This window comes from Zonotrichia albicollis, chromosome 6, assembly GCF_047830755.1.
Source record: "Zonotrichia albicollis isolate bZonAlb1 chromosome 6, bZonAlb1.hap1, whole genome shotgun sequence".
In the NCBI taxonomy this organism is placed as follows: domain Eukaryota; kingdom Metazoa; phylum Chordata; class Aves; order Passeriformes; family Passerellidae; genus Zonotrichia; species Zonotrichia albicollis.
The window spans coordinates 24,461,253-24,488,100 of NC_133824.1; the positions used below are offsets into that span (position 1 = coordinate 24,461,253).

Sequence of the window (26,848 nt, forward strand, 5' to 3'; positions counted from 1 at the left end):
GAAAGCTGTAGCTGAAAAAGTTCAAATTCTGTTTTTAGAAGTTTTGCAGAACAGTTTGGACATACAGCCCTTTATATGAAGTTGATTATGTTTTGCAGAAAGAAACTAGATGCCAACTGGAAGTCCCTACTGCTAAATCCTGCAAGTTACACCTTGCATAATGTACCAGAGACCAGTCAAAAAAAAAAAAAAAAAAAAAAACCCAAAAAAATCTACACGTGCAAATGTATTCCATGGAATGTTGTGGTTTATGGGGTATAATTCAGAGTTTTTCTGTGGATAGTTATATTAAACTGGGATGTGATGCATTCCCCTGAGTAACAGTGAAGGTGTGATCCATAAAACAACCTTTAGAAGCTACTGTTTTGCCAAGCTGTGTTAGATCAGAGACTCCATTTAGCAAGATACTGTCGTAGTTATCTTCTTGATAACCTCCGCTCTGGATGATGTGTCTACATTTGCTTAGTCTGGAGCTGTTTACCTCCAAATCCTTGGAGATGGTTGCTGTGTTGCTGCCCTAAAAACCTGCAGTTAGGTAACACTATCACCCTTAATAAACCACTGATCATGTTATTCTAGAGACAGAAATCACAGCAGGAAGATGGATACTCTCCCGGGAATATGCAATATCTTATTTCTGTCACCATTAATGCATCAAAACCCTTCAGTTTCATTTTGAGTCCGTTAGGTTAAGAAGGGAGGTTTTTAATAGCCCTCCGAGCTTGGTGTGTCTGTGGGACACAGCAGCGCTCGGTCGCGGCGGCACCGCGGGCCGTTCCCTCCGGCTGTGGCTGCGCACGGAGGATGCGCGGCCGCGGAGCCACCGCCCCCGCAGAGCCGCGCTGGGAGCGGGAGGTGAGCGGGGAGCTCCGGTCCGGCGGCTCCGAGCTGATACCGGGCCGGCAGAGGGGAGGGGATCCCGGCCCGGCTCTCCGGGGCGCGGCGGTGCGGGGGTCAGCGGGGATGCTCTATGAAATGCAGATTTTCCCCCGCAGCGGCGGCTCCCGCGGCCATGGAGCGGGAGGGCTGCGGGAGGAGCGTGGTGCGGCGGGGGAGCCGCGCACAGGCGGAGCGGGGAATGTTCCCAGCTTGGGGGTTTTCAGCCATTTTTGCCTCAAAAACGTTTCCAGGTGCCTTGCGCCGGAGGCTGGAGCACTGGAGCATCTTTAAACGTCTGGCGTGAAGAAATCAGGCGGCTGTGCGTGTGTTGAGGAATAAAAGGGGAACTCGGGGGGTTTGTTTATCCAGGGGACTGGAAGTGATGCATTTCAGTTAGACTCTGACGTGACGGGGAAAGGAGCTTTAAGAAAACAAATACTCTGATTAAAATTCAGCCTATCAGATGACCGTAAGCGGCACTTGCTTGTTGTGGGCTTTTTTTGTTGTTGGCTTTGTTGGTTTTTTTTCCTAATTAAACTACACTGTGCTGCCATTTAGTGAAAGAGATTCAAGGAAACAAACATATTTGCTTCAGCTGGGAAAGACGGTGCATACGACATCGGAAGCCTTTTGTCTTAAGGTGCAAACCAAATACATCCAGGTTGTTCGGCAGTCTCGTATTATTGATTTTCCAGGCAATGAAAGAACAGAGCCTGGAAAACACAATTCCTGGAATGAAGAGTTCTTGGCTTTTAGACCAGAGCTTTATAAATAGCATAGTAAACATGGAGGGGGTGGAGGGGTGGGTGGTGGAGTGGATGATCTATTCTTGTCAAATGAAAAAGTGGATTCGTTTTGTTAGCAATGACTGTTAATGTTACGGAGAAATGGAAATCAGCAAATTGATATTGCAGTTTGCTGCTTAATATTTCTTTTAGAAGATAAGAACATATCTACCCTATGGCTCTCCCCACCCAGTTTCCAGCTGGCTGGAGTGCCCTAGAACCTGAGGTAGTAAAGTACAGTAGTAGGATCAGGTGTTATCTCCACCACATATATTGGACCTTTTCCCCCCTCCTATAATTTATAATCAAACTCCTTTCTTTTTGACAGGATGAAAGTGGCTGCCACTATGGTGTCTACCTTGCTTTGCAACATGGTGTTTCTGCTGGCATTTGGATTGGCTTCAGCTTTTAGCCACAGCCCCAGGACACCTGACAGGGTTACTGAAGCAGATATACAGAGGCTGCTCCATGGGGTTATGGAGCAGTTGGGCATTGCCAGACCCCGGGTAGAATATCCAGCACACCAGGCTACCAATCTTGTTGGTCCACAGAGCATTGAAGGTACTTAATTTCTGTTTAGCCTTCTGATTATTTTTTTTTCAGTATGCTTTGGTAATAATTAATATTTTTATAGATACAGAAAATATCCTGAGCTTAAAGTCATAGATGTCTTCATCATGTTGTTGCTTGATCTTTGTTTTGAAATCACCATCCATCTTACACCTTCCTTAATGTTATGTTTTTGGTAGAAGTAGAGGGGTTTTTTAATGTACAGGCTTTGCAGAAAAAGTTATGTTGTCTTGGCATTGTCCTCAAAACAATTGGTTTGCCAAATTATTCCTGAATGTTATGTATACATATATTACATATATTTTTGTCATGAAAGAAATATTATCTGTAGAGTCCAAATTCCATGGATTTTTAGAAACATTTGCAAATCAGAAGAGATCAAGTGTTTGTGGTGCCATATGAGATAAAGGGATAAACCTTACAGTGGTGGTGCTCCTCTCCCTGTGTCCACTAGTAGCACCTCAAAACCATATTGCAGGGATGAATGCTCTGGGCTCACCTTTATTTTTTTTTTTGGCCAGTACTCTGATCTCACACTGTGTAAGTTTTCCTTGGAATCGGTATTTTATGGCTATGTAAATAATTGGAAATATCTGGCTCAGATGTTAGGATGTTGGCATAATGTTTCAGTATGTAGCTATTTTAACAGAACAAACCAGATTTTATTTTGGCATGACAGCAAGAGGTTGAAGGTATGAAATTCCAAATATTATTGTTTATGTGTGAATATCAAAACAGGATAGAACCCCTCAACCTTCCTCTCAGAATTAAATCAGTCTGACAGTGCACCGAGACTCCACACATCCTAAGTCTCTGTTCTCTATTTATCCTCATTCTGATCTACAGGCTGTCCTGACCAAACAGATACAATTGCTTTAATGACGCTGAGGAGAGGATTAAAGCTGTAAAGGCAGATAATTTCTACCAGACAACTGCAGACCTAAGTGTATATATATATATATATATATATATTTACTAAGAAACTTTGATGGACACACATTTTTCTGCAAACTTAAATAACAGAGACGAAGTTTAAAGAGCATAATTTGGTCTGTACCTTCTCTCCTTTATGAATGTTCACACATAGAGAAATTGGGACAGATGGTAGAAATGAGTAATTTTAATTTCTATTTGCCTTTTTTCCCTAGATATTGTTTTAAAAAGAGAAACCTTAGAAAATATAAGCAAATCTGAATCTCTGGCAAATATTTAATCTCAGCTGTTTGATCTTACTTTCTAATTACAGTGGTAGCAAAATCAGATGACACATCTCTTTGTATAAGTATCAAAAGTTTTCAGGTGTTTGTTATATTGAAGTAATGCTGGTTTTCCATTTGTCTGTACAGTCTTCCACAAACACCAGGTTGGACAAACGTTTTCTATTTCTCCTTTTTTTTTTCTTTTAATAAAAAATCCATCTGTATGTCATAGAGTAAAACTAAAAGATGATAAATCCAGTAGCTTTGTCATATTTAACTTTCCCCTCTTGCTCAGATGAGGATGACTCTTTTTTTTTTCTCAAGCCTACTATGGATATTTAACCATATTTAACCATAAAATTTCTGTAAAAGCGAAACTAAAAAAAGGACACTCTTCAGAAAATACATTTAGCAGCATACTCTCTCTTTTTGAACTGATCAGATAATTTTCCTGTTGACAGATTTAAAAAAAATTACAGCTTTCTTGTTGATGGATTAAAAAAAAAAATATTACAGCTTGTTAATTGAAAGAAATTTCTGCCTTAAGTTGTAATCTATAAACACCTGGCTTTTTGTCACTTAGCAGCATCTATAAAAAAGACTGGAAAACATAGAAAATCAAAATAGGGATTTTTAATGAGTAGCTGTGTTTCTGTACTTATTGCTCAGCTTATCACTAAAATAGTATGCAGGTCTTACTGGGCTATACTCAAGGCTTCTACAGATAAGAAAGGGGCTGCAGCTATGTTAAAAGAGAACAAAAGAATAAAATAAATGCATGCAACATTTCAAAATACACAGAAGTTAATTTTTCTGTCTGGTAGGGCATTTATGAAGTAAGAGACCGCACTTTTTTTTTCTTTCCTTGCATGCTTACAATTTTGTGCCAATATTTAAGGTTTTTTGTTTGTTTGTGGTTTTTTTGTCATTGTTTGATTTTCAGTTGTTTTTTATTTTCTGAGGACTGGAAGGGAATAAGCATATAATGTAAATTTCAGGCCTATTACACCCTGCATAGGACGACAGTAAAAATCTCACTTAAACACATGGGGGCACCAGCAGCTCATCTTGAGCAGTTTATAGCGCTTAACTTCATAATTGGAAATGGGAAGTCCCATTTTGCTTTTGCAAATATCATTGCCTACCATAAATTCAGTACAACAGAAAGCCTCTTGTGTGGTTTGTTTGTTTGTGTTTGATTTAGTTGTTTTTAGTTCTTAAAACCACCCAAACAGAATGATTGTTGGTAAAGGTGCTGGCATGACAGGCCAGAGCCTGAAGTCTTCAGTCTGCAGAAAAGGCATAATGCTGTCAGCTTCAGTGGCTGCATCAAATGATGTCTCTTAAATTGTGATTGTTTGCAGGTATAAAGAAGTTTTAAGAATACAATGCCTCTCAGGGAGGCTTTTGATTCTCCTGCAGAGACTCCTCATAGCTGCTGGAAACAGGCTGGGGTTTATTTGATTGTTTTGAAAGGAAATGAGTATGTTTATTGTTTTAGGAAAATGTAATTACTGTTTGTCAGATTGGGATGATAAAATTCAAGAGACTCTGGAACATTATGCAAATATGTCTACTAACAACTGGTAATCAATGGCTTGTCAGCACAGCCCCTGTACAAATATCACTCTACAGCATCCTGCTGTCCATAAAATTATGCAGATTACTCATGCATGTTAATAGTGTCTATTCTGTTTGCATTTTACTAATAAGACAAGTAAAGGTTTTCTTTTTAGTAAATAAGAGTATTACTTTGCTGTCTGTCCTGTCCTGCAAGACAGGTACTTGTTTCCTACAGGAACAGTAAAATCTTTGTATTAGAAAGTTACAAAAACTTTTGCTGATGAATTCCCTCATGAAACCAGCGCAGAAATTAATTACCTTTGCACTGATTCACTTTCAGGTTAACATGTGCTGTGCTTATGCCCCAATATATTTGGACTTGGGTGACTGCAGGTAGTAATTGTGCCATATCTGGGGCTCAACAAGCCCAGCAGTGTGGTGGCTGCAGCTCTTTGCTGCAGTTTTTGTGCTCTGTGCCAGAGGCTGTGCCAGCATCCGGGGGGAGCAGTGCTGGAACAAGGGGCAGCTGCTCAGGGCTGAGCTGGGGCACACCTCCCACAGCCAGAGAGGCTGATTTGTTTGTTGTTGTGGGTTTTGGTTTGTTTGTGTGTTGGTTTTGTTTTGTTTTCTTTAAATCTAATTAGCCCAGAAAATATTATTTCAAAATTTCATATGGACATCTCAAATTTTTAAGATGAAATGGAAGTGGCAGACTTACACGTCTTTACACAACAATATGTAAATATCTAGATTTGTATAGATTTGACTAAAAATACCTATTTTCTTTGCATTTTGTTCAAAAAATTGTAGTGTTAAGTGTAACCAGAATTTGAGTATCAGGCAGTGATGCATGTCATAAGAGAGGTGCCTTAGAATGCTGATTTCTGAATTTAAAAGGTAATGATGGTGCCAAATGACAACAGTGACTTGCAGTGAAATCTCTTTATCTGAGTGATATGGCACAGGTCTGTGAAGAAACTGCACACAAAATGTTTATACCTGTAACTCCACGAACAGGAAAATGATGAGGTGGCGTGATTTTATTTTTATTAAGGAAAAATCTTTGAAATTTGGCCTGTAATATCCTTGATTCCATATGAATTTATAAGCCATGAGCAGCAGTGAACAGGAAAGCCAAGCTGGTGTTTGTGCTGCTGCCTGGAGGTCACACCAGGTCACCTCAGTGTGTTTCCCAGCTTTCCCTCTTGAGGAGCAAGGGCAGGATCCAGCAAGGGCATTGGTGTTAGCGCTGTGAGCGCTGCCCCCAGTGAGCTTTGGGAGCTGCCCTTCCTCCATGGCCCAGAGCTGCAGTAGCGCTGCTCCTGTGTTCTCAGTGTGGCTGGGCACCTGCAGGGGAAGTGCTCAAATCTAGTGTGCTTGTCAGAGAAGTCAGCCAATGGAGAACAAAAGAAGAAAAGAGAATTAATCCCCATTTCTCTCTAGATCTGTTATTTGCAGGTGGATACGACTGAGGAACCCATTTAGATTCGAGGCTTTGAAACCTTCTCTTGAAACATCCTCCTGTTGTGATTGCAGGAGAGCGTGCAGGCATCACATTCCTCTGCTGAGGAGCCAAGAAGGTGAAGTGACTCCAGCTCTTAAAACATCCTACTAACCCCTGTTGTGTGGTACAGACTCCTGCTGCTAGTCAGAAAGTCATCTTTAAAGGATGCCACCAAAGGAGAATGAGTTCCATCTCAAGCAGCTTCTGGGAAGGATAGATGGCAGGTCTGTAGGGATTTAGAGTTAAATAGCTTGTCATCTACCTAAAGATAATCAATCAGTTAGAATGGGATTTGTAGCCACAATTATTTTTTGTACATGTTAGTAGAGGGAAAAGTCCAGTAGGAGAGGTAAGAAACCTGAAGAGGAGAGGGAACATGATAGCTTCTGTATTGTCTGATGCTTTATAGTAACTGTATTTTCTACTATTGGCAGAAGGTATAGAGAAATGTAATGTCAATCTATATAATTCCACCTACCATTGGAATATGGTCCCAAAGTATTTTTAAAAAGTCTATCAGTGAAGATTGGCCAAATTATGATGATCCCTTGTGTTTAAAGATTTTTTTCTCTGCTTGTCTCTCATGAGGAGATGGAGGGGGGACCTCACTATAGTTACGGCTTCCTCATGAGGGGAAGAGGAGGGACAGGCACTGATTTTTCCTCGATGGTGAGCAGTGACAGGGCCCAAGGTAATGGTAATTTCAATAGGCTGGATATTAGGGAAAGGTTCTTCATCCAGAAGGTGTTTGGGCACTGGAACAGGCTCCCCACGAAGTGGTCACAGCCCCAAACCTGAGAGAGTTCCAGAAGCTTCTGAACAATGCACTCACGCACAGGGTGTGACTCTTGGGGATGGTGCTGTGCAGAGTGAGGAGTTGGACTTGATGATCCCTGTGGGTCCCTTTCTGCTCTACATATTCTGTGATTCTGTGAGCATGCCAGGATTTATACCTTTCTGCATTTTTTCTCAAAATAAGCTGCATTTCCCATGCCCGCACCTGAATTTTAAATTAACTTGCATTAAGAAAATACTTTTAAGTTTACTTGGTTCTATGAAGAGATATTTTAGATATCTAGAGAAGAGGAGTCTCCTCCTCCTCTTGATTTTGGTGTTGTGCCAGGAGGTAGGATCTCAACCTGCTGTTGAACCAGCTGGGGCTTTGAGCAATCTGCATGGGGAATGGAATGGAATGGAATGGAATGGAATGGAATGGAATGGAATGGAATGGAATGGAATGGAATGGAATGGAATGGAATGGATATGAGTGGGGAAATGAACACAAAAATGTTGTGACGTTCAGCAGTGCAGTAGAGACAAAACCGTGGATGTTCTGGATACTTCTGGTGCATCCAGGCTTCACATTACAGGAGTGAAAAGAGTCTTTTTCTCTGAATGCGTTGGCACTGGTGGAGCATTTGGACTTCTCGTGCAGCTGGTCTCAAGTGAATAAAGTGCTAGTGAACAAAGTCTTACAATCTTTCACTGGCACATTTGCATTTATAGGATTGAAATAATGTCCCATCCCTCGTGGGATAAAGGAGGTCACTGTTTTCCTTCCGCTGCTGTGTTTCCCAGAACCACACGCTGCACACGTGGTCAGGAGTGAGGTTGTGCTGTGGCAGTGACAGGAGGGTGCAGTTTGCTGGCTTGGTTTCATTTTTTCTCACTCTGCTGGTGTGTGGGGGCTGCAAGGCAGGGTGGCAGAGGGGCCCCTGTCTGTGTGCTGCACGATGCACTGTGTGTGTGACACTGTGTGTCAGCTTATTCACGTGCTGAAGTGCAAGAGCCACTGTTCAGCTGAAGGACAACTTAATATAGCCCATCAGAGGACTGTTCATCCAAGGCAGACATAACAGTTTTCTTTTTTTTTTGCTTTGTCAGCAAGTGGCTGCTGGATTTTTTTTGTTGTGTATACAATTTGAATAATAATGACATATAAGCTACTGTTATAAATTTATTGTGAGAGGCATGGGCATTATTTTGGTCCTATTTCACAATAAGAGCCTTTAATATCTTAAATATTTGTACTGTTTGTAATTAAAATATTGGATAAAACTGAATTCTTTGCTGAAAGCAAGGTCAGTAATTGTACGATTTGTGTGCTTAAGGCTTTAGAAAAAAATGCCCCTCTGCAGAGAAATAGAAAATTAGTCTTTATAGTTTTAAGAAACTGTGTCATTAAGGAGAAGACAAGCCAAGTCTGGAATGCCTGAGCATGTATAGCCGTAGTGTTTTTGTGTTTCTCGAGGCATGCTCTTGAATGGTTAAGGAAGTTGGCTAGGTTTGCATTTTTCCATTCTTTGTTCTCCTATGCTTTTTCTCCTTCCCTATTCTCTTTTTTAGCAGCTTCTGTGGAATAGACAAATGTGGTCATTTATAATTTTTTGAGTTCTTCTCACTTCCCTTTGCTTAATCAATTTCAGCAAGCAGGATAGGACTCTAGGAAGAAGCTAGCAGAATTACAATTACAGCATTGGGGCTTTAAAGCCCTTTGAAGTGTTAGAAAGGGTAGGGAAAATGTAAATGCATTTTCTGCATTCAGGACCTTTTGAGAGTTTACATGATGATGGTCCTGCAGATAATAAAAGAAAAAGCAAGTTTGTGGGTGGTGTCCCAGTTTAACATGTAAGAGCACTGGGGAGCATTCTGTCAAACCTGCCTTCCACCGGGAAAATGTTCCTTTTGAACGTGACAATGACACAACAAATGTAGATACAGCAAGGTGACTGGGGATGAAAGTGCAAGACAGTATGGGAAGCTGTCACTTCCCATAGGAAAAAGGAAAAAGATGTATTTCTGATGTGATGAGGAGACATTGTAAACAATCTTGAAGATTTTTTTTGTGATAAGAACAAATAGTCCAGATTAACAAAAGATCTTGCAAAGTAGGAAGTATGGTATTACATTTCTGATTAATATGTGTTTTTGCCCTTGGGAACCTTGGGCAAATGAGAAAAGCTGTATCAGGCTTCCCTTGCACCTCATGTGTGCTTGGAGTTTTTACAGGTTGAGATAAGAGATGTGATTTTTGCCCAGGGAGAAGACCCCTGTGAATCTGTGAGGGGCTTGGACACTCTGAGGCACCTAGTGTGACTTGCTAAGTAAAGGGCTTTAACTTGGGATTGGGGATTTATTTACTCACAACACATGCTTATGATCCTTCCTATTTCATATCTCTGTGCTAAGATTGGCCAGACTACCTCTTTTCTGAATTCGTGACTGGGGAAACTTTCTTCACTGTGACATGGGAAATGGTTTCCATGAGACTAAAAGGCAAATTTGTCCTCTTAAACTTTTTCGCTCTTGAAAATCATTCTCATTGACTTTGTTGAACTGACTCTTCTGGGGGACAGCACTGCCTATTTGTGTTTGACATGGAGGATTGCTCTCCACAGATTTGTTCTCAGTGCTTTGCACGACCAATAGATGGGTAGCAGCAGCTAAAACTTCAGTGGACTAACAGCATTTCCATTGGATGTGTTTGATCAGGGAAATATTTGATACCTGGAAGAAATTAGTTGCTCTTCATGTTTCTTTTTCCATTTTTTTTTTTTTCCTTGTCCTCCAGGAATGGAGTGGCTGTGTTGTCTGCATGGGTGGGACACTACTGCTCTTACAAAGAAATGAGCTGAAATGTATGCACTTTAAACTTGTAATCATTCCAAGGATCTCTAACTGAAATCAGCTGATCAAATACTTTTCCAGAATTATAATAATGGTAGAGGCATTGTTCTTTTTTTTTTTTTTGTTTACCACCCTGCAGCAGTTCAAGACTAGTGCTAGATGACTACATATATGCATATATTTTAAATGAAATTCAAAGCTTACTTAGGACAATGCTGATCTTAACCCAAGAGATCTAGACCTCTAGTTTATCCTATAGGAATGTGAAATACCTAATAATAAATGCTCACAAAAATCCTGCGCATGAAAGGGAGCTGATTGTTTTGGAGTGTTTTCTTTGTTAGTATGCGACACAGAAAAGCCTGTTCATCTAAGTAAGGAGACATGGAAAAAACCACAGATTTATCTAGCTCATCCTTCCTCAGTACAAGGGTATTGTCTGTACTACTCTGGATTTTTGGTAGTCCAAGTTTGAATAATTTAACAGTAATATCTCTCATGATTCCTCTGGATAGGAAATTATGAAAATTTCTTGGTATTGAGTTGCCTTGTCTTTTTCTTTCTGGCTCTGCCTCAAGGTTCAAGAAACTGATCTTCTGCTATTTTTTTATATATATCTGACTGTATATGTTTGTATTCCAATATTTTGACTTGGTAGCTGCAGTGTATTTAATCCTAATATGTTTCTTTAAATCAGTAATTTTATAATACCAAAACTAATGCAACTAATGAGAGTTACTGTAATAGTACCCCGACTTCATATATTCATAGCATTTCATTTTTATTATTGTAGTCTTTGCTGAGTGTACTGTTTATCCGAGTTTATAAGAAATGAGCTTTGCTGATGCCATTAAATCACTCAAGTGTGCTAAATTATGGCACCAGAGCAGGTGCTATTGTCTGCAGCTCTTTTGGAAAGAAAGGAAAAACCCTCAAATGATCCTGGACATTTATACCTAAAGGAAACAATCCTTTATATTAATATAAAAAGATTGGTTTGTACTCAGTCAAGGGAATTCCTGGCAGTCGGTTTAAACTTACATGTATATATAGCACACTGGAGCCTGCTAAGTACCTCTGTTTTCTTTATGGATGGAGCTTTGGTGCCAAGAGGTCTGCGCCACATGCAAGCACACATAGGCTTCTATCTGATGGATTGTCCCATGGTGAGCCCCATAATGCACAGGATGTTCAAACACGTATTGATTACGTGCTCCCACAGTTTACAGCAGAATCATAACCTGGTGCTTTTAAGTACATACATGTAATCAATCTTCATGTGAAGGAGCTCAGGACAAAAGAAGTTTTTTTTGCTATATATTAGACATGATATTAAATTACATTAATTATAGGTTTTTTTAACCTCATCACCATAGCATTATTGTGTTATGAGTGTGATTTTTGTGTGGGCTATGGACTAAAGGTGTTATAAAGCTCACAGTGGGGATAGTGCTGTTCTGGTTTTAGTACCAGGTCTCGTGGCAGCTACATGCCAAATCCCCATATAACAGAGATGCAGTTTTGTTATAGGGGTGGTTTTATGTTGTTACATATCTTTTCTGCAACACTGCATGGCAGAATAAGAGACTTGTCCTTGAGGGGGAAAATTAGCACATTGATTAGATTTTAGTCCATTGTGCAAATAAAATGGAAATATATGTGCTTATAGACTAATTTTCTTTGCTATAATGCCAACATCCAACTGGTCATTTGCAAAATCAATTTGCAAAATTTGCTTCAACTGCCATTTCTAAATGTAGAAATGAATACAAAATTTGAATTTTGTATTAGAGTGCCTTCTGTTAGCAATTTTTGCAAGTGATTAAGTTAGCTCACAATGTTTGGCTATATAAAAGATGATTTATGCTGGCAATATTTATTTGTAATTTGGGACAGGAGTACTTGAATGATTCTTTTGGAGCAACTTTCATGTTCAGAGGCTTTATGCACATCTTCTGGCTCTGTGAAAAATAAATAAATTTGAAATAAGACTATTTGGTGATACTATGGTGATTTTGCTATTTACCCAAGCAGTTGTGTCTGCATTCATTCTTTAACTCATATTTTCCCATTGTTCAAATTCCTTTTTCTCTCAATTCATTGTTAGTAGAATTTATATGTTGACTGTATGTTGTTATCCCTCATTATATAGGGCTTAAAACAAAAATACTTTGCTGTCACACAACCAACTCCATTGCTGCAGTGTGTGTGGTGGATGTCTTTGTCAGGGAGAAAGAACATGCTTTAAAGTAACATATTAAGTCTGAAATTCAAAAGAATAGTGTACAATAGTATTTAAAAAAGCTCCCCAAGCAGCTGGGGTTTAGCCTGTGGATGCATTTGGCCAGTAAGGCATGCAGAAAAGATCTGGGACAGATAATTATTTGTAGAGAGGCATGGAGAGAGAGCATGGCCTGAGCTTGGTTCCCAGATCTTCAGTGGAAGGCCCTGCTTGTCAAAGGCAGGCCCTTGTGACACTGGGGTGTGTGGCAGGCGGGCACGGCGCAGCAGCGCTGGGTGCAGGTGCCCAGGCACAGCAGGCCCAGCGCTGTGTCCTCTGCCCCCGCCTTACAAACCTGCTGCACGCTGCTGCTGTAACCCTGCAGTGATGCTGCCCTGGGTCCCACGGGGAAAATCTTGTGTGTTAAAGCGTGAAGTCACTGCCTGGCATGCTTTGTAACACACTGACTGCTGTGGAGGTATATATGAACATCAGGGACTCTTCGCCGCTTTTCATCATTACAACAGGAAATGCATATTTACATTTAAGAATTGGTTTCATTTAATAATGTTTTTCTAGGTGTACACAACCAAATTTATTAGAATGCCCTGGGTGCTTAAGGACCCTAATATCTTAAGCCCTCTTGGAACTTAATTTTTTAATGTATTTCTAGGCTGTGCAGGTAGTGTTTCTTTCTACAGCATCATTGACATTGTCTTCCTGCCATGATGCCAATGTCTCCAATTCTTAGTTGCCATGATGAACAGTAATAGTATCAGTGACTGAAGATAATTGTGCTTTAGATATATCAGGTTTCATGATGTCTATTTCTTTGCATTTGCTTGCCTAAAATTTTCATAGCTAAGGAAAAAAACAACCATAAGACTAATAATGTGTTTCCTAGTTTCATTTTTAATTATCTAAGTTACTGGATTCAGGTCACATGGTTATGTTTCTAAAAGAGATACTTGAAATCTAAACTTGGATTTGTCTCTAAAACAATTATATATGTAGAGAGAGAGATATATTTTAAATTGTAGATTACTTGCACCAGCTAAAGTACTTACACTTTAATCTCGTGAAACGACTGTGCATAAATTGTTTTTGCTAGGTGGTGCTCATGAGGGTCTCCAGCACTTGGGTCCTTATGGAAATATCCCAAACATCGTGGCTGAGCTGACAGGAGACAATGTGCCAAAGGATTTCAGTGAAGATCAAGGATATCCTGACCCTCCAAATCCCTGCCCTATAGGAAAAACAGGTAATTCAGCTCTGCCCTTTGTACCTCTGGCTTCACTGTACCTCATCCTATCTTTCAGCACTGTACAGCCTGTCATGAGAAATGAGGGTGTTTTTTCATTCTATACCCCAGGACAAGAACTGTTAAGAAATTGGATGTTTTACTGTTTCAGATGAGCTTTTTTTTTTCAATCTTTTCTTAAGAATATGTGCATATCCTGTATTGCTGTATGACACTGGAGAAGGTGGAAGAAATCATCTTGATCTCAGAGTAGAAGATAGTGGGATTTATGAGAGCATCATGTTCCCAAAGGAGTTCATTTTTAAGCTGGCCCCTGAAAAAAGTTATTCTGTACAGATGAGATTTACCCTTATTTTAGAGACTCTCATTGTGCCAAGAGGAATGAAACTGTCTGCCCTGATCTCCAACCCAGACCATGAGTCAATATTTAAGATCCCTCGGCTCCAATCCATGCAGCTTTGCAGCTCATCTGTGACAGGAGAGGGGAGCGGCAGGGCTGGCTGGGGCAGCGCAGCCTCCAGAGCAGAGTGGGGCCGGCACTCACGGGCTGTCCGTCCGTCCGTCCGTCCGTCTGTCTGTCTGTCCGTCCGTCCCCAGGCCGACACTGCGCCGGCACTAAGCCTGGGGGCTGCTGCCCAAGGGTCGCTGAAACAGCCCTGCGTGTGCATGATGCGCACATACCCTGAGAGAACGGGTCCCCTTCCTCTTGCTTGAGCCAAGGAATGACTTCCAGGACTGGAAGCAGTAGTAGAACACCCATTGGCTGCCTTGGGACCTGGAACTGGGAATGAGAGCTCTGATTTTTTATTTGTCAGCTAAGAGATCCTTTCAAAATGTTTTCTGTTTAGTCTTCTTTTATATTATTTGGATTATGCAGAACAGTTGTCAGTATTCTTATTTAAAATGTTCTAGCTATCTTAGAATTAATAAGAAAATAATATTTGTTATAAAAGTTTTTTCACTGTGAAGCGTTTTTGCATTTCATTCAAAAATTTGACAACATTTCAAATAGTCCTCCCTTACTGTTTCCTATTACAGCCCATTTGGTGATGATGCTTTCATCTCTTCTGGAATAATACCTCATCTTCCAATTTGTTGTCTGACAAGTTGCAAATGATGGGTTTAGATTTTCTCACACACACAAACGCACACATGGACTTTCTATCTTCCGTGCTTGCCCATTAGACTTCTGTTCATGATTAGATACGTAAATTAAAAACATGGCATCCAGGGAAATGCCTTTGAAAATCTCTCCAATTTTTTTGTCTTAGGTGAAATAAAAGTTGTTAGCTAAGCTAATACAGTCAGATCTGAACAGGGGACTTTGCAGGGAAGTGCTGCCTGCTCAGATAAATGGCTCTGTCATAGGTATGCTGTGAGTGAAGATACTATCTGCTAGGATTAGAGTAAAATGTTTTTCAGAGCCTTAAATGGAAATTCAAGTGGTGACTGTATTATGCATACAAATTACCAGAGGCCTTCCTCAATCAGGTCTGTGGATTTGCTTAATGGAAAACAATTTTTCCAGTTACTGTCTACATTTGCACATTCCACAGCAGGAATGCATGAGCCTGGAGCAGCTGAGTGGAAGACTTTGGATTAGCAGTCATAGAGGACACCCATGTGTCCAGCTGCCCTTTGTGTTTTCTACCAAAAGACACGAATGCTCTGAGGTCTACCACACTTCTCTTGTCACCTGTTTCTCTCTTGATATAACCTTGCCTCTGATGAGACTGAAATGATTTCTAAATGTTTTAATAGTTTCTGAGTTACTTAGCCAGTATGAAGAGTTTTCCCCTGTTTTCTATTGGCAGTTTTATTTTTTACCAGTCCCAATGAGAAAAGAGAGAAAGCTGGATCTGTTGAACTCAGAATAACCTCCTCAGGTCATTGAATCAAGTCAGTCTTAAGTCAAGGCTTTACCCACATCTGAGGGGAAAAGACAATCTATCTGCAGATCTTTTTACACGATGACACGCACGGACAGAAGGGAAAGTCTGCAGGTGTGTGCTCTGGAGTGCCTTGCCCTGGCAGCTGCAGCTGTTTGGATGGCCAGCATCATGCCCTGGCTGGTAGGATCTCCTTGGGTATGTCTGAGAGGAACTTGGACTGCAAGCTCCCCATGCTGGCTGAGCAGTGGGAGCTCCAGGAGCAGACTCCATCCAAAAAGCTACTCTGGCCTCAAGTTACTGAGCCTTTGTGTCAGCTAAAGATGACTTACTTTGGTAAAAAGACCCCAAGTTGATTTTTGAAAGGATATAATCTTGATGTGACGCTGCCCACAAAACCATCCATTATGGTTATAGGAGGTTTCTGGACCAATTAGATTAGTTACCAATCTACAGAAATGTTTTCATCATAAAACTTCTCCTACATAGCATTTTTCTGAGGTCTTATGATGCAGAAATGATTTTCAGGCAGTTTGAACAAAGTAGCAAACCAGAAATGGAGCTCCAGGCAGAGCTAGCTACCCAGTGAAAGAAATTCTGTCGTTGCTCACAGCACTGTTTTATCATGATTTTCAAAAGTATTGTCTTACCAATTTCTAAATTGATTTGTGAGCATTTAAAAGGGAAAAGAATATATCTTCTGAATCAGAACAGGATGCAATTCTAGTTAAAATCAAGTGCAACAATTAAAAGAAAAACATAAAGGAGGGAAAGAGCTTGGAAAATAAACTCCTTCAGTTTTTATTAAGTTGTGAGGATTTTTTTTAAACAAATACATTCTGAAAAAATTGTTTAAAAAAAAAAAACTGGTATTTTCCAGTCATCCAGTTCTTTATGGTTTTTTTTAATTGCATGATTGCATTTAAGAAGTTTGCTGACTAATGTGGCACACATTGTGTTTCAAAGCTACTGAGCTCTCAGTGCTTTCTTTTGCAGTTGATGATGGGTGTCTGGAAAACACCCCAGACACAGCAGAGTTCAGCAGGGAATTCCAACTGCACCAGCACCTTTTTGATCCAGAGCATGACTATCCCAACAGGGGCAAGTGGGTGAGTACATGCTTCTTGCTTATTTTTGTTGCACGTGAAACTGGGTAATGTTTGCTGTGTGGGACGCTATGAAACCATGAGGACAATATTGTCCTTAATGCTGGAAAAGTTATCACCCCGAGGGAAACTTCTCAAAAAAGGTGAACTTGGCCTGAAAAACAGAAATAGTGCTTGTGATTGATAAACACCCCAGAAAAACAGAAAGCAGAAATCATTGTTCTATTACCCGTCCCAAAGCATGACAGCTCGATAAGTGCAAAAAACCACATTTCAAACTACAGTGAACATGCAGCCAAAATTAGTGCAGAGTTTAAGATTTCAAAACATAAGATGGCCTTAATCTGAAGGAATATCCAGGTTCAGTGACTATTCACTGTTCAGCTACATATATAAGAAATAGAAAGAAAATACAGATAGATGGAGTTCAGCAGCTTAAAACAGCTTAAAAAATCTAGGATGACAATTTGCCTTAAGAAATCCTCCTCACCTGAAGGATTTTGGAGGACTTGAAGCTGCTTCTTCCTCTAGTCAGGTTATGCACTGTGTTATATTGAACACCTATTTGACACATCACATGTAATAAACACAGTGAGCTACACTAAGGGCAAGAATCTTGCTCCGAGCATACAAGGACTTTAATAACTGCAGCTAGACTATTTCTGCAGGCCAGAGGCTCCAAAGAAAGCTCTGCCACTTAATCTTGGATTACATCAGTTAAAATGTCCAATCCCAAATCCATTTTCAGGCGCCAGGAAAACAATAACAATGATCATAATTTATGCTTGTAGAGCAAATAATGAAATCTCATTTTACATTGTTATAACACTTCAGATTGCACTAAACCAGTGCTCTGTAAGCATACATCGATAAATGGACATGTTTGGCAGTCTCTTCTCCTGCTGTAATTTTGAGACAATGATTCATCTTCATAATCAAACCAGTATAAGATTTATAGTCTTAATTACTTATGTGAGTGCTAAATTTCTGGAGAGAATCATGCCAGAAATCCAAATTTTGGAAACTTGTTGCATTCTAAGTAATTACCATCAAAGGTTTTCATTTAAAAAACACCAGATGGTGAACGTTCTTATTTATGCCAGATAAGGCTGTTAGTTTTCTTATTATTCATGAGTACTTTACTTCCATAATACCATTCTGAAGACTACAAAGGCACTTCTGTAAATCTTTGTCCTATAGCAATATTTCAGAATCAAGCATACATACTGTGTTGTCATCAGCAACATATATACTTAATAAATGATAGTAAATCATTAGTGAATCCTGGGCTTTTTTGTATCTCCATCCATCACTACTAATTCAGGAGAAAAAGCTGCTCATGTATGGATTAAAACACTTCTGGGTACTAAACAGTAATCATATTTAGCTGCAGCTTAGCCAAGTCCAGATCTTTTTAATTAGCGATGAAACAGCTGGTCATGAGCAAATATTCTGCTGAGATCCAGGAGAACAACCCTGGTCATCTCCTAATTACATATTGCCAAATGGTAAAAATATAAATACAGTGGTATCTTTTTGTGGCTGGACTTTTTATTTTTAATTCTCTGGAAAAATCGGGTAAACACTCTAAAAATTAGCCGTTTGCTTATGAAGCAGAGCTGAAGTAGATCAGATCCTTTAGGGCACTCACTGTTGTCTACAGTAAGTTGTAAATGACCAACGCAGCTGGCTGTGGGCTGCCTAGTGGGTAGCTGTGCATCCTCACCCTCCCGCTGCCCCCAGCGCCTGAAATTCCCTCAGCCCACAACAGTTTGCTCCTGTTTCTCCTGTTGAAGGGCCCGGGCCGGGGGCAGTGGTGGTTGTGTGCTCACAGACTGTGTTTCCAGCAGCTCTTGCCAGCTGAGTGGCACCAGGCTGTCAGCACCAGCTGCAGCTCCTGCAGCCCATGTCTGCTGGGCCCATGGAGGCTGGCATGTGCTCCCAGCTCCTGGGGAGCCTCTCCCCGGCCTTTTCCCACCACTGTGTGCTTGAGGAAGTGTTACAGCTCCCCGTGAGCCAACATGCGTTCCCTAGTGTAACCACAGAAAAACCCAGATTCCATTAGCAGGTCATAAAAAAGGACCTGTTTGTCCTCCTGGGACAGAAACAGGTTGGTTGGGTTGTTTTGGTGACACACTGTCATGCTTGCAGAGCTGTGGGACCTCTGCAGGGTCCTGTGAATAGCACACATTTTATAAGGGTCAAGCCAGTCTAGAAGCTGTCTCATGCAGCAAAGTACGTGGTTATGCAGATGCTAAATATTACATGTAAACACTGCTAATACGTCTGCAGATACAAATATATAAATCATAATAAATATATACTGGGTTAGGAGTGGGAAGAATTTTTCTGTCTTTGGGACTGCTCCCCATATATCAATATGCTGGCCAATGAGAAGTCTCAGGAACAGACTCTGTTTATAGAGTGAGATCCATGGCTTGTACTCTCCTCCCCTCTCCTCATATGGGGAAAACACAGAGGGGACAGTGGAAATTGTAGGATGAGTGACTATTGGAGTTTTCTATCCTTGTGTACAGCTATAGTTTCTAAGAGTTTTTCCCCCCAGTTCAGACTCTTCCTTATAGGACATACACACTTTCTGTGTGCCTTTCTTGCATCTTGCAGGTTGGCTCTTTGGATGGTTTGAAGAAGTGTTGTTGGCATCCAGAAACACTTGCACAAAGATAATTTACACTATATAATTTACAATCAAATGTGAAAACCTCTTACGTATTTGGTTGATTTAAAGCATTTTAACTTCTGATTTTTTTCCACCCAAATCCCAGCGTGTGGTACTCTAATCCAAGTAACCAAGAGCATACAAAGGAAGCTCCAGGAGTGAGGGAAAAGTAGAAAATCACATGCAGCATGTCTCTACATGAGGTGTATCTTTAACTGAAGAAAAGTATGTGCCTTCATCCTTCACAACCTCTCAGTGAAGGATGAACACTTCATGGGCAGATTTAGGTGGCTGATGAGGTCAGGCCATTACGCAGTGGAACATATTTTCAGGATTGCTGTTATCATACAAGTATGTTCTTAGCTCATGCTCCACAACCATATTTGCTTTGTAGTCCACATAACGCTACAGCAGTACTTAGGGTCTTAAAACATTTTCTCAAACAGACTAAACAAAATATGGTTTCCTAGAGCAGAGATAGTTCAATTGTAAGAAGTTTTTCAGAATGACAGAAATGCTAGCTCCAGTAGTCCATGAAATTATTTTTATTTCAGAAACACCCTTTTTCCTCTCATTAAAGTACAAGGTCAAATACTTTAGACAGAGAAGCTTTGATGGTACTTTGTTTCCTAAGGAGAATAATTCATGCATCCTTGAGTTTCCTTAAAATGTTAAATTTAGGTTTTCCTGAAGTGAGCTCGCATAAATGTGTAGCCAAGAATGTCCCCCTTGGCCAACTTCATCTCTGTTCCCTTTTGGAACAGCTCAGACAAAATAACTGAGGTTGGACAAGAGATAGGCCTTGTGAATTTGAGGTTTAATGAACACAAGAAGTACAAAACAGACAATTTTGGCAGATTTCATTGTAACACTTGAAGATGTTTGTTTTTTCTCATATCAGGGCTGCAGAGAGAGTTAGACGTGTTTGGTGAATTTGTCTCGTGCTAGAGTTACACTTTCTATTTATATAATCAATGTTAGGTCAGTTGTTTATAGCAGAATTAATGGCCTTGTTTATATAGTCTTCTGCTTTTATACATGTAATTCTTCTCTCCTTCCATTTTCAGGTTAGGGTTTGGTTTTGGTTTTCTTCATAACATAGAATTGAAACAAAATGTGTTGAACATGTGTGTGTTATTCCAGACTTTATTAGAATTCACTACTTATAAGAAATACAACAATATGTGGATACACTTATGTAAACTATGGTCAGAGGGGGTTTTTTGTGTTGGTTTTTTTTTTTCATTTTCTTTTCTCATCATCATAACTTTCTCTTCTGCCAAGATGTTTCTGGCAGTTTTTAAAAGGTTTGCCATTAAAAATGTTATAGACCAAATGGTTTTTAGAAGCTTTATTGAGGGCACTACTTAAACAAAGGAAGAGTTGGCGCTGAACTCCTTTCAGCAGAACTTTGCACTGGCAAGTGTTGATATCTGGAAGGGAATAAGCAAAGACAACAAAACAGTAGGAATGACGCCTATTTCTGTTTTTAAAAGGAATTAGAAAATCCCTTGTAAAGCAAATTTTTTTGCTTCTGTTCTTGTGTCACCTCAAATATATATAAAGATATACCAGAGGCAGGACTCCTGCTTCTTCTCCCTCATGTTCTTATTTTTTCTTTTTCCTTCTGCCTTTTCTTAAAAAAAAAAAAAAAAATTATACCATGCATCACATGATAGGGAACATCCAGACGGTTCAGCACATACTTGAAGCCCTTATTGCCTGAACACAGGGCATAACATAGTGGAAAATTACTGGCTTTTAAATTGTTGGTAAGGCTGTGACTGCTCCTGACGAACTGTGAATCTTAGTAGGAATACACAGATATTTGTTTGTGGTTTATTTCTCCCATAAAACTACACACTCCTCTAGACTTGATAGTATTTCATAGCAGAAGTAGTATTTTAAAAGAAGAGTGTAATGGATCTGATGGCTGTGTTGGTTTTTTTTTTTTTTTTTCCTTTTCAGAACAAGAATTTACTCTTTGAGAAAATCAGTGATGGTCCAAAAAGAAGAAAGAGGGTAACTATCTGAATATTTCATAGCCCCTATATAATCTAGAGACCTAATAAAAATTAAAACCATATTGCTGAAATGAAGAGATAGTCTAATGCATTATACTTTAGATTATGTGTCAGGAACTCTCTGTGATAAACTGCTATAGCTAGCTAAAGGACTGTGCACTGGGCACAAGCCTTATTTCTCAAAACAGACTCTTGCTTTCAGAAGATACACTCAAGTGTAGAACATTATAAAACCTTGTATTGTCTGTCTTTTAAAGCAGATCCTATTTGCTTAAAACCATTTAAAATTATTTCAAGATCTCTAAAATAATCTCAGAATTTGAAAATTCCCACTAAAAATATTAGTAAATTTAATTACCACTATCTGTGTGTGTGAATATATTTCTGGGTGTAAATAACACTAGAGGTGGTTCTTTATCTGATCTACCCCAGATGAAACTCCCATCTCTGTGTCCCTTGCTTGAAAGACAAAGATGAAGAGGTTCTCACTGTTCTGCTCCTGTAACAAGGAAGGCAACCCACACAGAGAGATTCTGCACAGTCTGCCTCATACTCTCTCTTTTTTGGTAGCGTCAGCCTTTCTTTAATTAAAAAAAAAAAATCACTTTCAGTAAGAGTCGACATCTTCAGCTTTGCTGCTGTGTATTATTTTTACAAAAAGAAAAAGTCTAGCTCTCTGCCAGAAAGTAGCTTTTCAAAATATGACAGCACAGTTTATATTGTAAATGAAGTAAATATAGTTTAAAATAACAAGCATAAGCAAAGATGATTTATTTATTTAATAACTCTCAAATTTTAAGTCTCTGCTAGAAAGGGAGAAGATGAGTTGATTTTTTTCCTGATTCAGACATCACTGGCAGCTGGTACTTCAACCATAAGTTAATGATCTGCAAAGAAGTCTGTTCCACAATTTTCAGATGAAGACAAAAGTCCTAAATAAGTACAATAAAAATGAAAGATAAAAACTCATGCCATCCTCCTCTAGATCATTATATTGCTTATATATAGTAATCTATTAAAGCTGACCTGAGCTTAGTACTTGCTTCATGCTTACATTTGATTTTTGAGTTTGTTAGTTGAAAAGTAAAAAAAGGTAGTCACCTGACTTTAATTTTTAAGTAGAATTTATTCTGGAAATAATTCAGCAGAATATTTATTAATAGCTAGAACAGCATGTTAAAGTAGAATTCATGCAAGACATACATGAGGGGAAAAAAAGAAAAAAAGAACGTTTTCTTTCTGTGAGCTGACTGACATAATTTGATACAAAAGAAGCACTAACTGGAGGCACTGGGCAGCTACATGGCCAGGGGTAGCCCAGAGTTTTGAAGGTGAATTGCTTTACGGACTTATGAAATAATCAAGACTGATTTTCCTTGCACCTACATGTCACTTAATGCTAAGTTCATTAGAATTTAATAGAATCAATATAATTTAAATTATTTTAGGGTAAAACTGTAATAATTACTAATGATTTAATGAACAATTCAGAATCTCCACTTTATCAGCAGAAGAGTAACCTAGAACTATCAGCAGGAGAGTGTGTTTTTCTAGAAACCAACAAGTCCCCTGGATTCCCCTCCTGCCTTTTGTGCTCCCTGCCACTGCTCCCTGCCTTTCCGCACTGACACAGTTTTGGGATCTGGCAACAAATTGATTTTGAATGTCCCCATCTGAGGTTAAAACAAGTCCTGTGTAACAGTGTGTCAGCCAAAGTATTTTGCATTATATTTTGTGTTTTGTTGGTTGAGAAGGATTCAAAATTTTATGTAGTTTCATTCTCTTCAACTTTATTTCAAAAAGTAGCAAGCAAGTACCATTTCAAAAAAAAAAAAAGACCAATTAATCTTCCTAGGAATCTTCAGATAATTCTTAGAAGTTTATGCAATGGTTGAATTTCACTAAATTAACATTAAACAGAACTTCTTTAAACAAACACAAACAAATCATTTACATATGTCTTATTTCTAACAATTTAAAGCATTGGAGTTAGTTTATTTTCAAAGATTTTTCCACATTCATTTCTGGTTCTTAATATTTTTCTGTTTTCACTTGCAGCAGGCAAAACACCCAAACCTAACAGAAGTAAAGCAAAAGTGCTGCTCTGTGCTATGACTAAGTATTAATGATAGCATCCACAAATCTGGAGAAACCTAAGGGCCTAAATTGAAGATAGATAAACCTCAAATATTTTCCAGAGATTTGACAAATACTTCAGATAGCTGAAAATAAATATTTCATGCCAATTATGAATGCTTTTTTTTTTTTTTTAAATTCCTAAGTTTTGGTGAAAGAAGCACAGAAATGTCTCAAGAAAAGTAATTTCTGGGACACACAGTCAGCCTGACAAGAATCAGGAGATACTGGAAAATTTTCATTCCTCTGAAGTTTTTATTAGCATCAAAAAGCCTTCATGCTAGAATTTTTGCCCGTATCTGTGTGAAGAAGACAATATACACTTGAATTTTGCTTACACTGACACTGTAACAAGCCAGAAAGCAGGTGTAAATGATACTTAATACTGAAGCTCCACTGAACAGCTTGTCACTTCGCAAATACAGTAAATACATTTTACTCCATTGGTATAGATAAAATTCAAGCATTTCTATGTTACTCCATCTACGATCTCCAGGCAGTTTTGAGACAGGATCTGTTCATCTTCAGCCTCACATTGTGCTGCTTGCATGGTGCAAAGTGAAGTTCAGCCCTCTCCAGGAATCTTCTTTCCAGCATTCCCTTCTTCTGGCAGTGCTACGAGAGCCATTTTCCATGCCAAAACCTCGTTTGGCTCTGCTTCTTTGCCAGCAGCTTTTTATCTCAGCATCAAGAGAGGAAGCAAGGAGGGGTTTCCTGGAGAGGAGACAGGCTGAACAAGAGGCTTTGGTCAAACTGGAATTGTGGTCTCTGATTTGTATCCCAGCACAATGGCCATCAGGGGCTGGTGATTTGAGCTAAAGCTTACCTGTGCTTCTCCAACAAGTTCTGTCCTGCCTCAAGAATTAGGGACTTAGAGCTGCTGGTGCTTCTCTGCTGAGCTGAGGAAAGGAGGAGTGGAGCAAAAAGGCAGTGTTTAATTGAGATTGTTCTATATTCCTGAAAGGCCTCCTTCACTTGTATTCCTTTCAGTGGATTGAATTAAATTATTGTGAAAAAAGAAAAAAATAGAAACAAAACATTGGTTGACTTTTAGATCTAATCCCTGCCAAAGCAGTTTTTCCCCATGTCTGTAAATATATGACAGATAAGAAATACATAAATATGTTCACTAATCCTAGTTACCTTTTATCTGTTTCCCTGTTTCTAATAAGTTTAAATAATTTTAAACTTTTTCAGAGTGTGAACCCCTATCTGCAAGGACAGCGACTGGATAATGTTGTAGCAAAGAAGTCTGTTCCACAATTTTCAGATGAAGACAAAAGTCCTAAATAAGTACAATAAAAATGAAAGATAAAAACTCATGCCATCCTCCTCTAGATCATTACATTGCTTATATATAATCAACTATTAAAATCCTTGTGAATGGCAGCATGCTTATTATTTATATAATTGTAGATTAAAAACAGCTGTATTTATAACAGCATGTTCTCCTAGATGATAAAAGTATGGTTCTGCTTTTTGTTAAGTTATGGTAAAAGGATATTTCTGTTGTTTTTATTTTAGTCATGGAGCAAACTTTAAAAATGTTAGTCATTTTTGATAGCTAATGTGAGGTAAATGGTCTTAATGAGAAACTTGTAAATAGGAAGATGAAAAAAAATGCCAAGTCTGACTCCAGCATTTAATCTTAAATGTTACTATGTTTGACACATGAAAATTATAGTTTTATGTTTTGTTCACAAATATTGTTACTTAGCAAAGACAAAGTATTTATTTTACGCAGGGAATTTTGGCTTTTGGTCCATTTTAATAAACATTTAAGCAATCTACAAGGTTTGCAAAGTGACATTTTCCAAAATATTTCAGAGGCTCGTTTGTCTGTTATTGCTGTGCAAATTTAAGAATTAAAGAACTGCTTTTTGACTGTATTCACTGAAATGTTTTTCTGTTAGTTTTAATCATTCCATGCCCACAGCTTTGCTGAACACTTGAACATCTTCCTTCCTTATCAATGGAACTGTTATGTGAAAATTAATCTCCCCTGCTGTCCTTTGTCTCAGTAACTGCAGCATTTGTGCATTACAGAGTTGTTAAATTATAAGTAAAGATGGAGACATTTGTCTGTGTTAATAAGGTTGTGTCAACAACCTCTGAATCTAAATCCAGGATATGAAGGTCATTACAGTTGATCTTCTGAAAAAATATGCTACTCTTATACCACTTGTAGCTATCATTGCTATTGAATTTGTTCTGGGAAGCTTAAATTGCCTTCTTGCCCCTAGGAGATGGAGAACTTTATATTCCAGAGTTCTCCCTTTCTGAAAGATGAGAACACTCCTGACTATTTCAAGCCATGTGAATGGGGCACTGGAATTAGGGAAAATAGCATTAGTTTACAGCTGATATTACAAATAATATGAGGGAAATGGTGAGGAAAAAAAAAAGTAGTTTCCTTTCCCATCCTATAGAAAGATAACAGGGAAATAATGATGACCTCTTAGAAAAAAGAAAAAAAATAAACAAGAAATTAAGGTTCCTAGCTATATAAAATTAAAGTTAACAGGATGGCTCAAGTATTACTGTTGTTGGCATTTGCTTTTCTTGTCCCACCTCTTAGTTATTTGTAATAAATTATATATGTAGAGAATTGGGCCTTTCGAGCCAAATATGGGTAGATTGCAAAATTTTGGAATGGACTATCATGCCTTTCATCATACTTCCTTTTTAAAAAAAAATCTTGAAGAGAAAAATGAATAGTATGTCATAAAATGGGGTTTATACTCACACAAGACACAAGCATGAGGAATTTCAATGAGTCACAGAGCTCCTTTGGCTTCCAGTGGCTGGAACAGGATGGGAGCAATTTAGCTATCCCTGCAACAGAACTTGGATATTCTGCCTCTGGACCTTACTCTTTTTATCTGCACTCCTGCTCAGTCTTCAACAGGTATTGAAAGCTGCAAATCTACAAAGATTGATCCAAAACCAGCAAGGAGTCTATATGTATAATGGCCTAAATCTGACATTAAAACTTACTGATGCCCAGTGGCCCAGAGTGTGTGAAATGGTCATTCCTTCCACCCAACCCTGCTGCCAGCCACTGGTGGAGCTGCAAGGCTTTCCAGGCATTTGGAGGCCACAGTGCCATTCCTAAGAAATTGGTCTTTCTTCACATCCTTGACTGTTCCATCGATACTTCTGAAGCAATCTGAGTTACATTCTGTCCTTACAGCTCCGGTAAAATCCGTTTGAATCACAAAAATGAAACAACCATGATGGCAGTTTATTTCATTTCTAAGCTCTTTTTAAGGACAAGTGCATAATAAAAGGAAGTGTGTACAGTAAATGGGGAGCTTGAAAAGGGAAGGGCAAAGAAGCATTGCTTGCTTAATATATCAATAATCCCACATGTAATTTTGTGAAGCACTTGAGGTCACTCCAAC

At 39.0% G+C, this 26,848-nt stretch overlaps 1 protein-coding gene across 5 annotated transcripts; it reads left to right on the top strand.

Moving 5' to 3' along the window:
- The first annotated feature begins 698 nt into the window (after positions 1-698).
- On the top strand, positions 699-26,453 carry SCG5 (secretogranin V). Of its 5 annotated transcripts, XM_074542786.1 has the most exons (7): positions 752-855; positions 1,131-1,198; positions 1,993-2,225; positions 13,460-13,609; positions 16,495-16,607; positions 21,253-21,306; positions 24,642-26,453. In XM_074542786.1, the coding sequence occupies exons 1-7, from the start codon at positions 805-807 to the stop codon at positions 24,735-24,737; spliced, it is 765 nt and encodes a 254-aa protein (XP_074398887.1). In that variant the 5' UTR covers positions 752-804; the 3' UTR covers positions 24,738-26,453. The 5 variants fall into 5 exon arrangements, with proteins under 5 accessions (XP_005479947.1, XP_074398886.1, XP_074398887.1 ...); XM_005479890.4 differs by lacking the exon at positions 1,131-1,198 and having other exon boundaries at positions 699-855; XM_074542785.1 differs by lacking the exon at positions 1,131-1,198 and having other exon boundaries at positions 731-953.
- Positions 26,454-26,848: the final 395 nt, after the last annotated feature.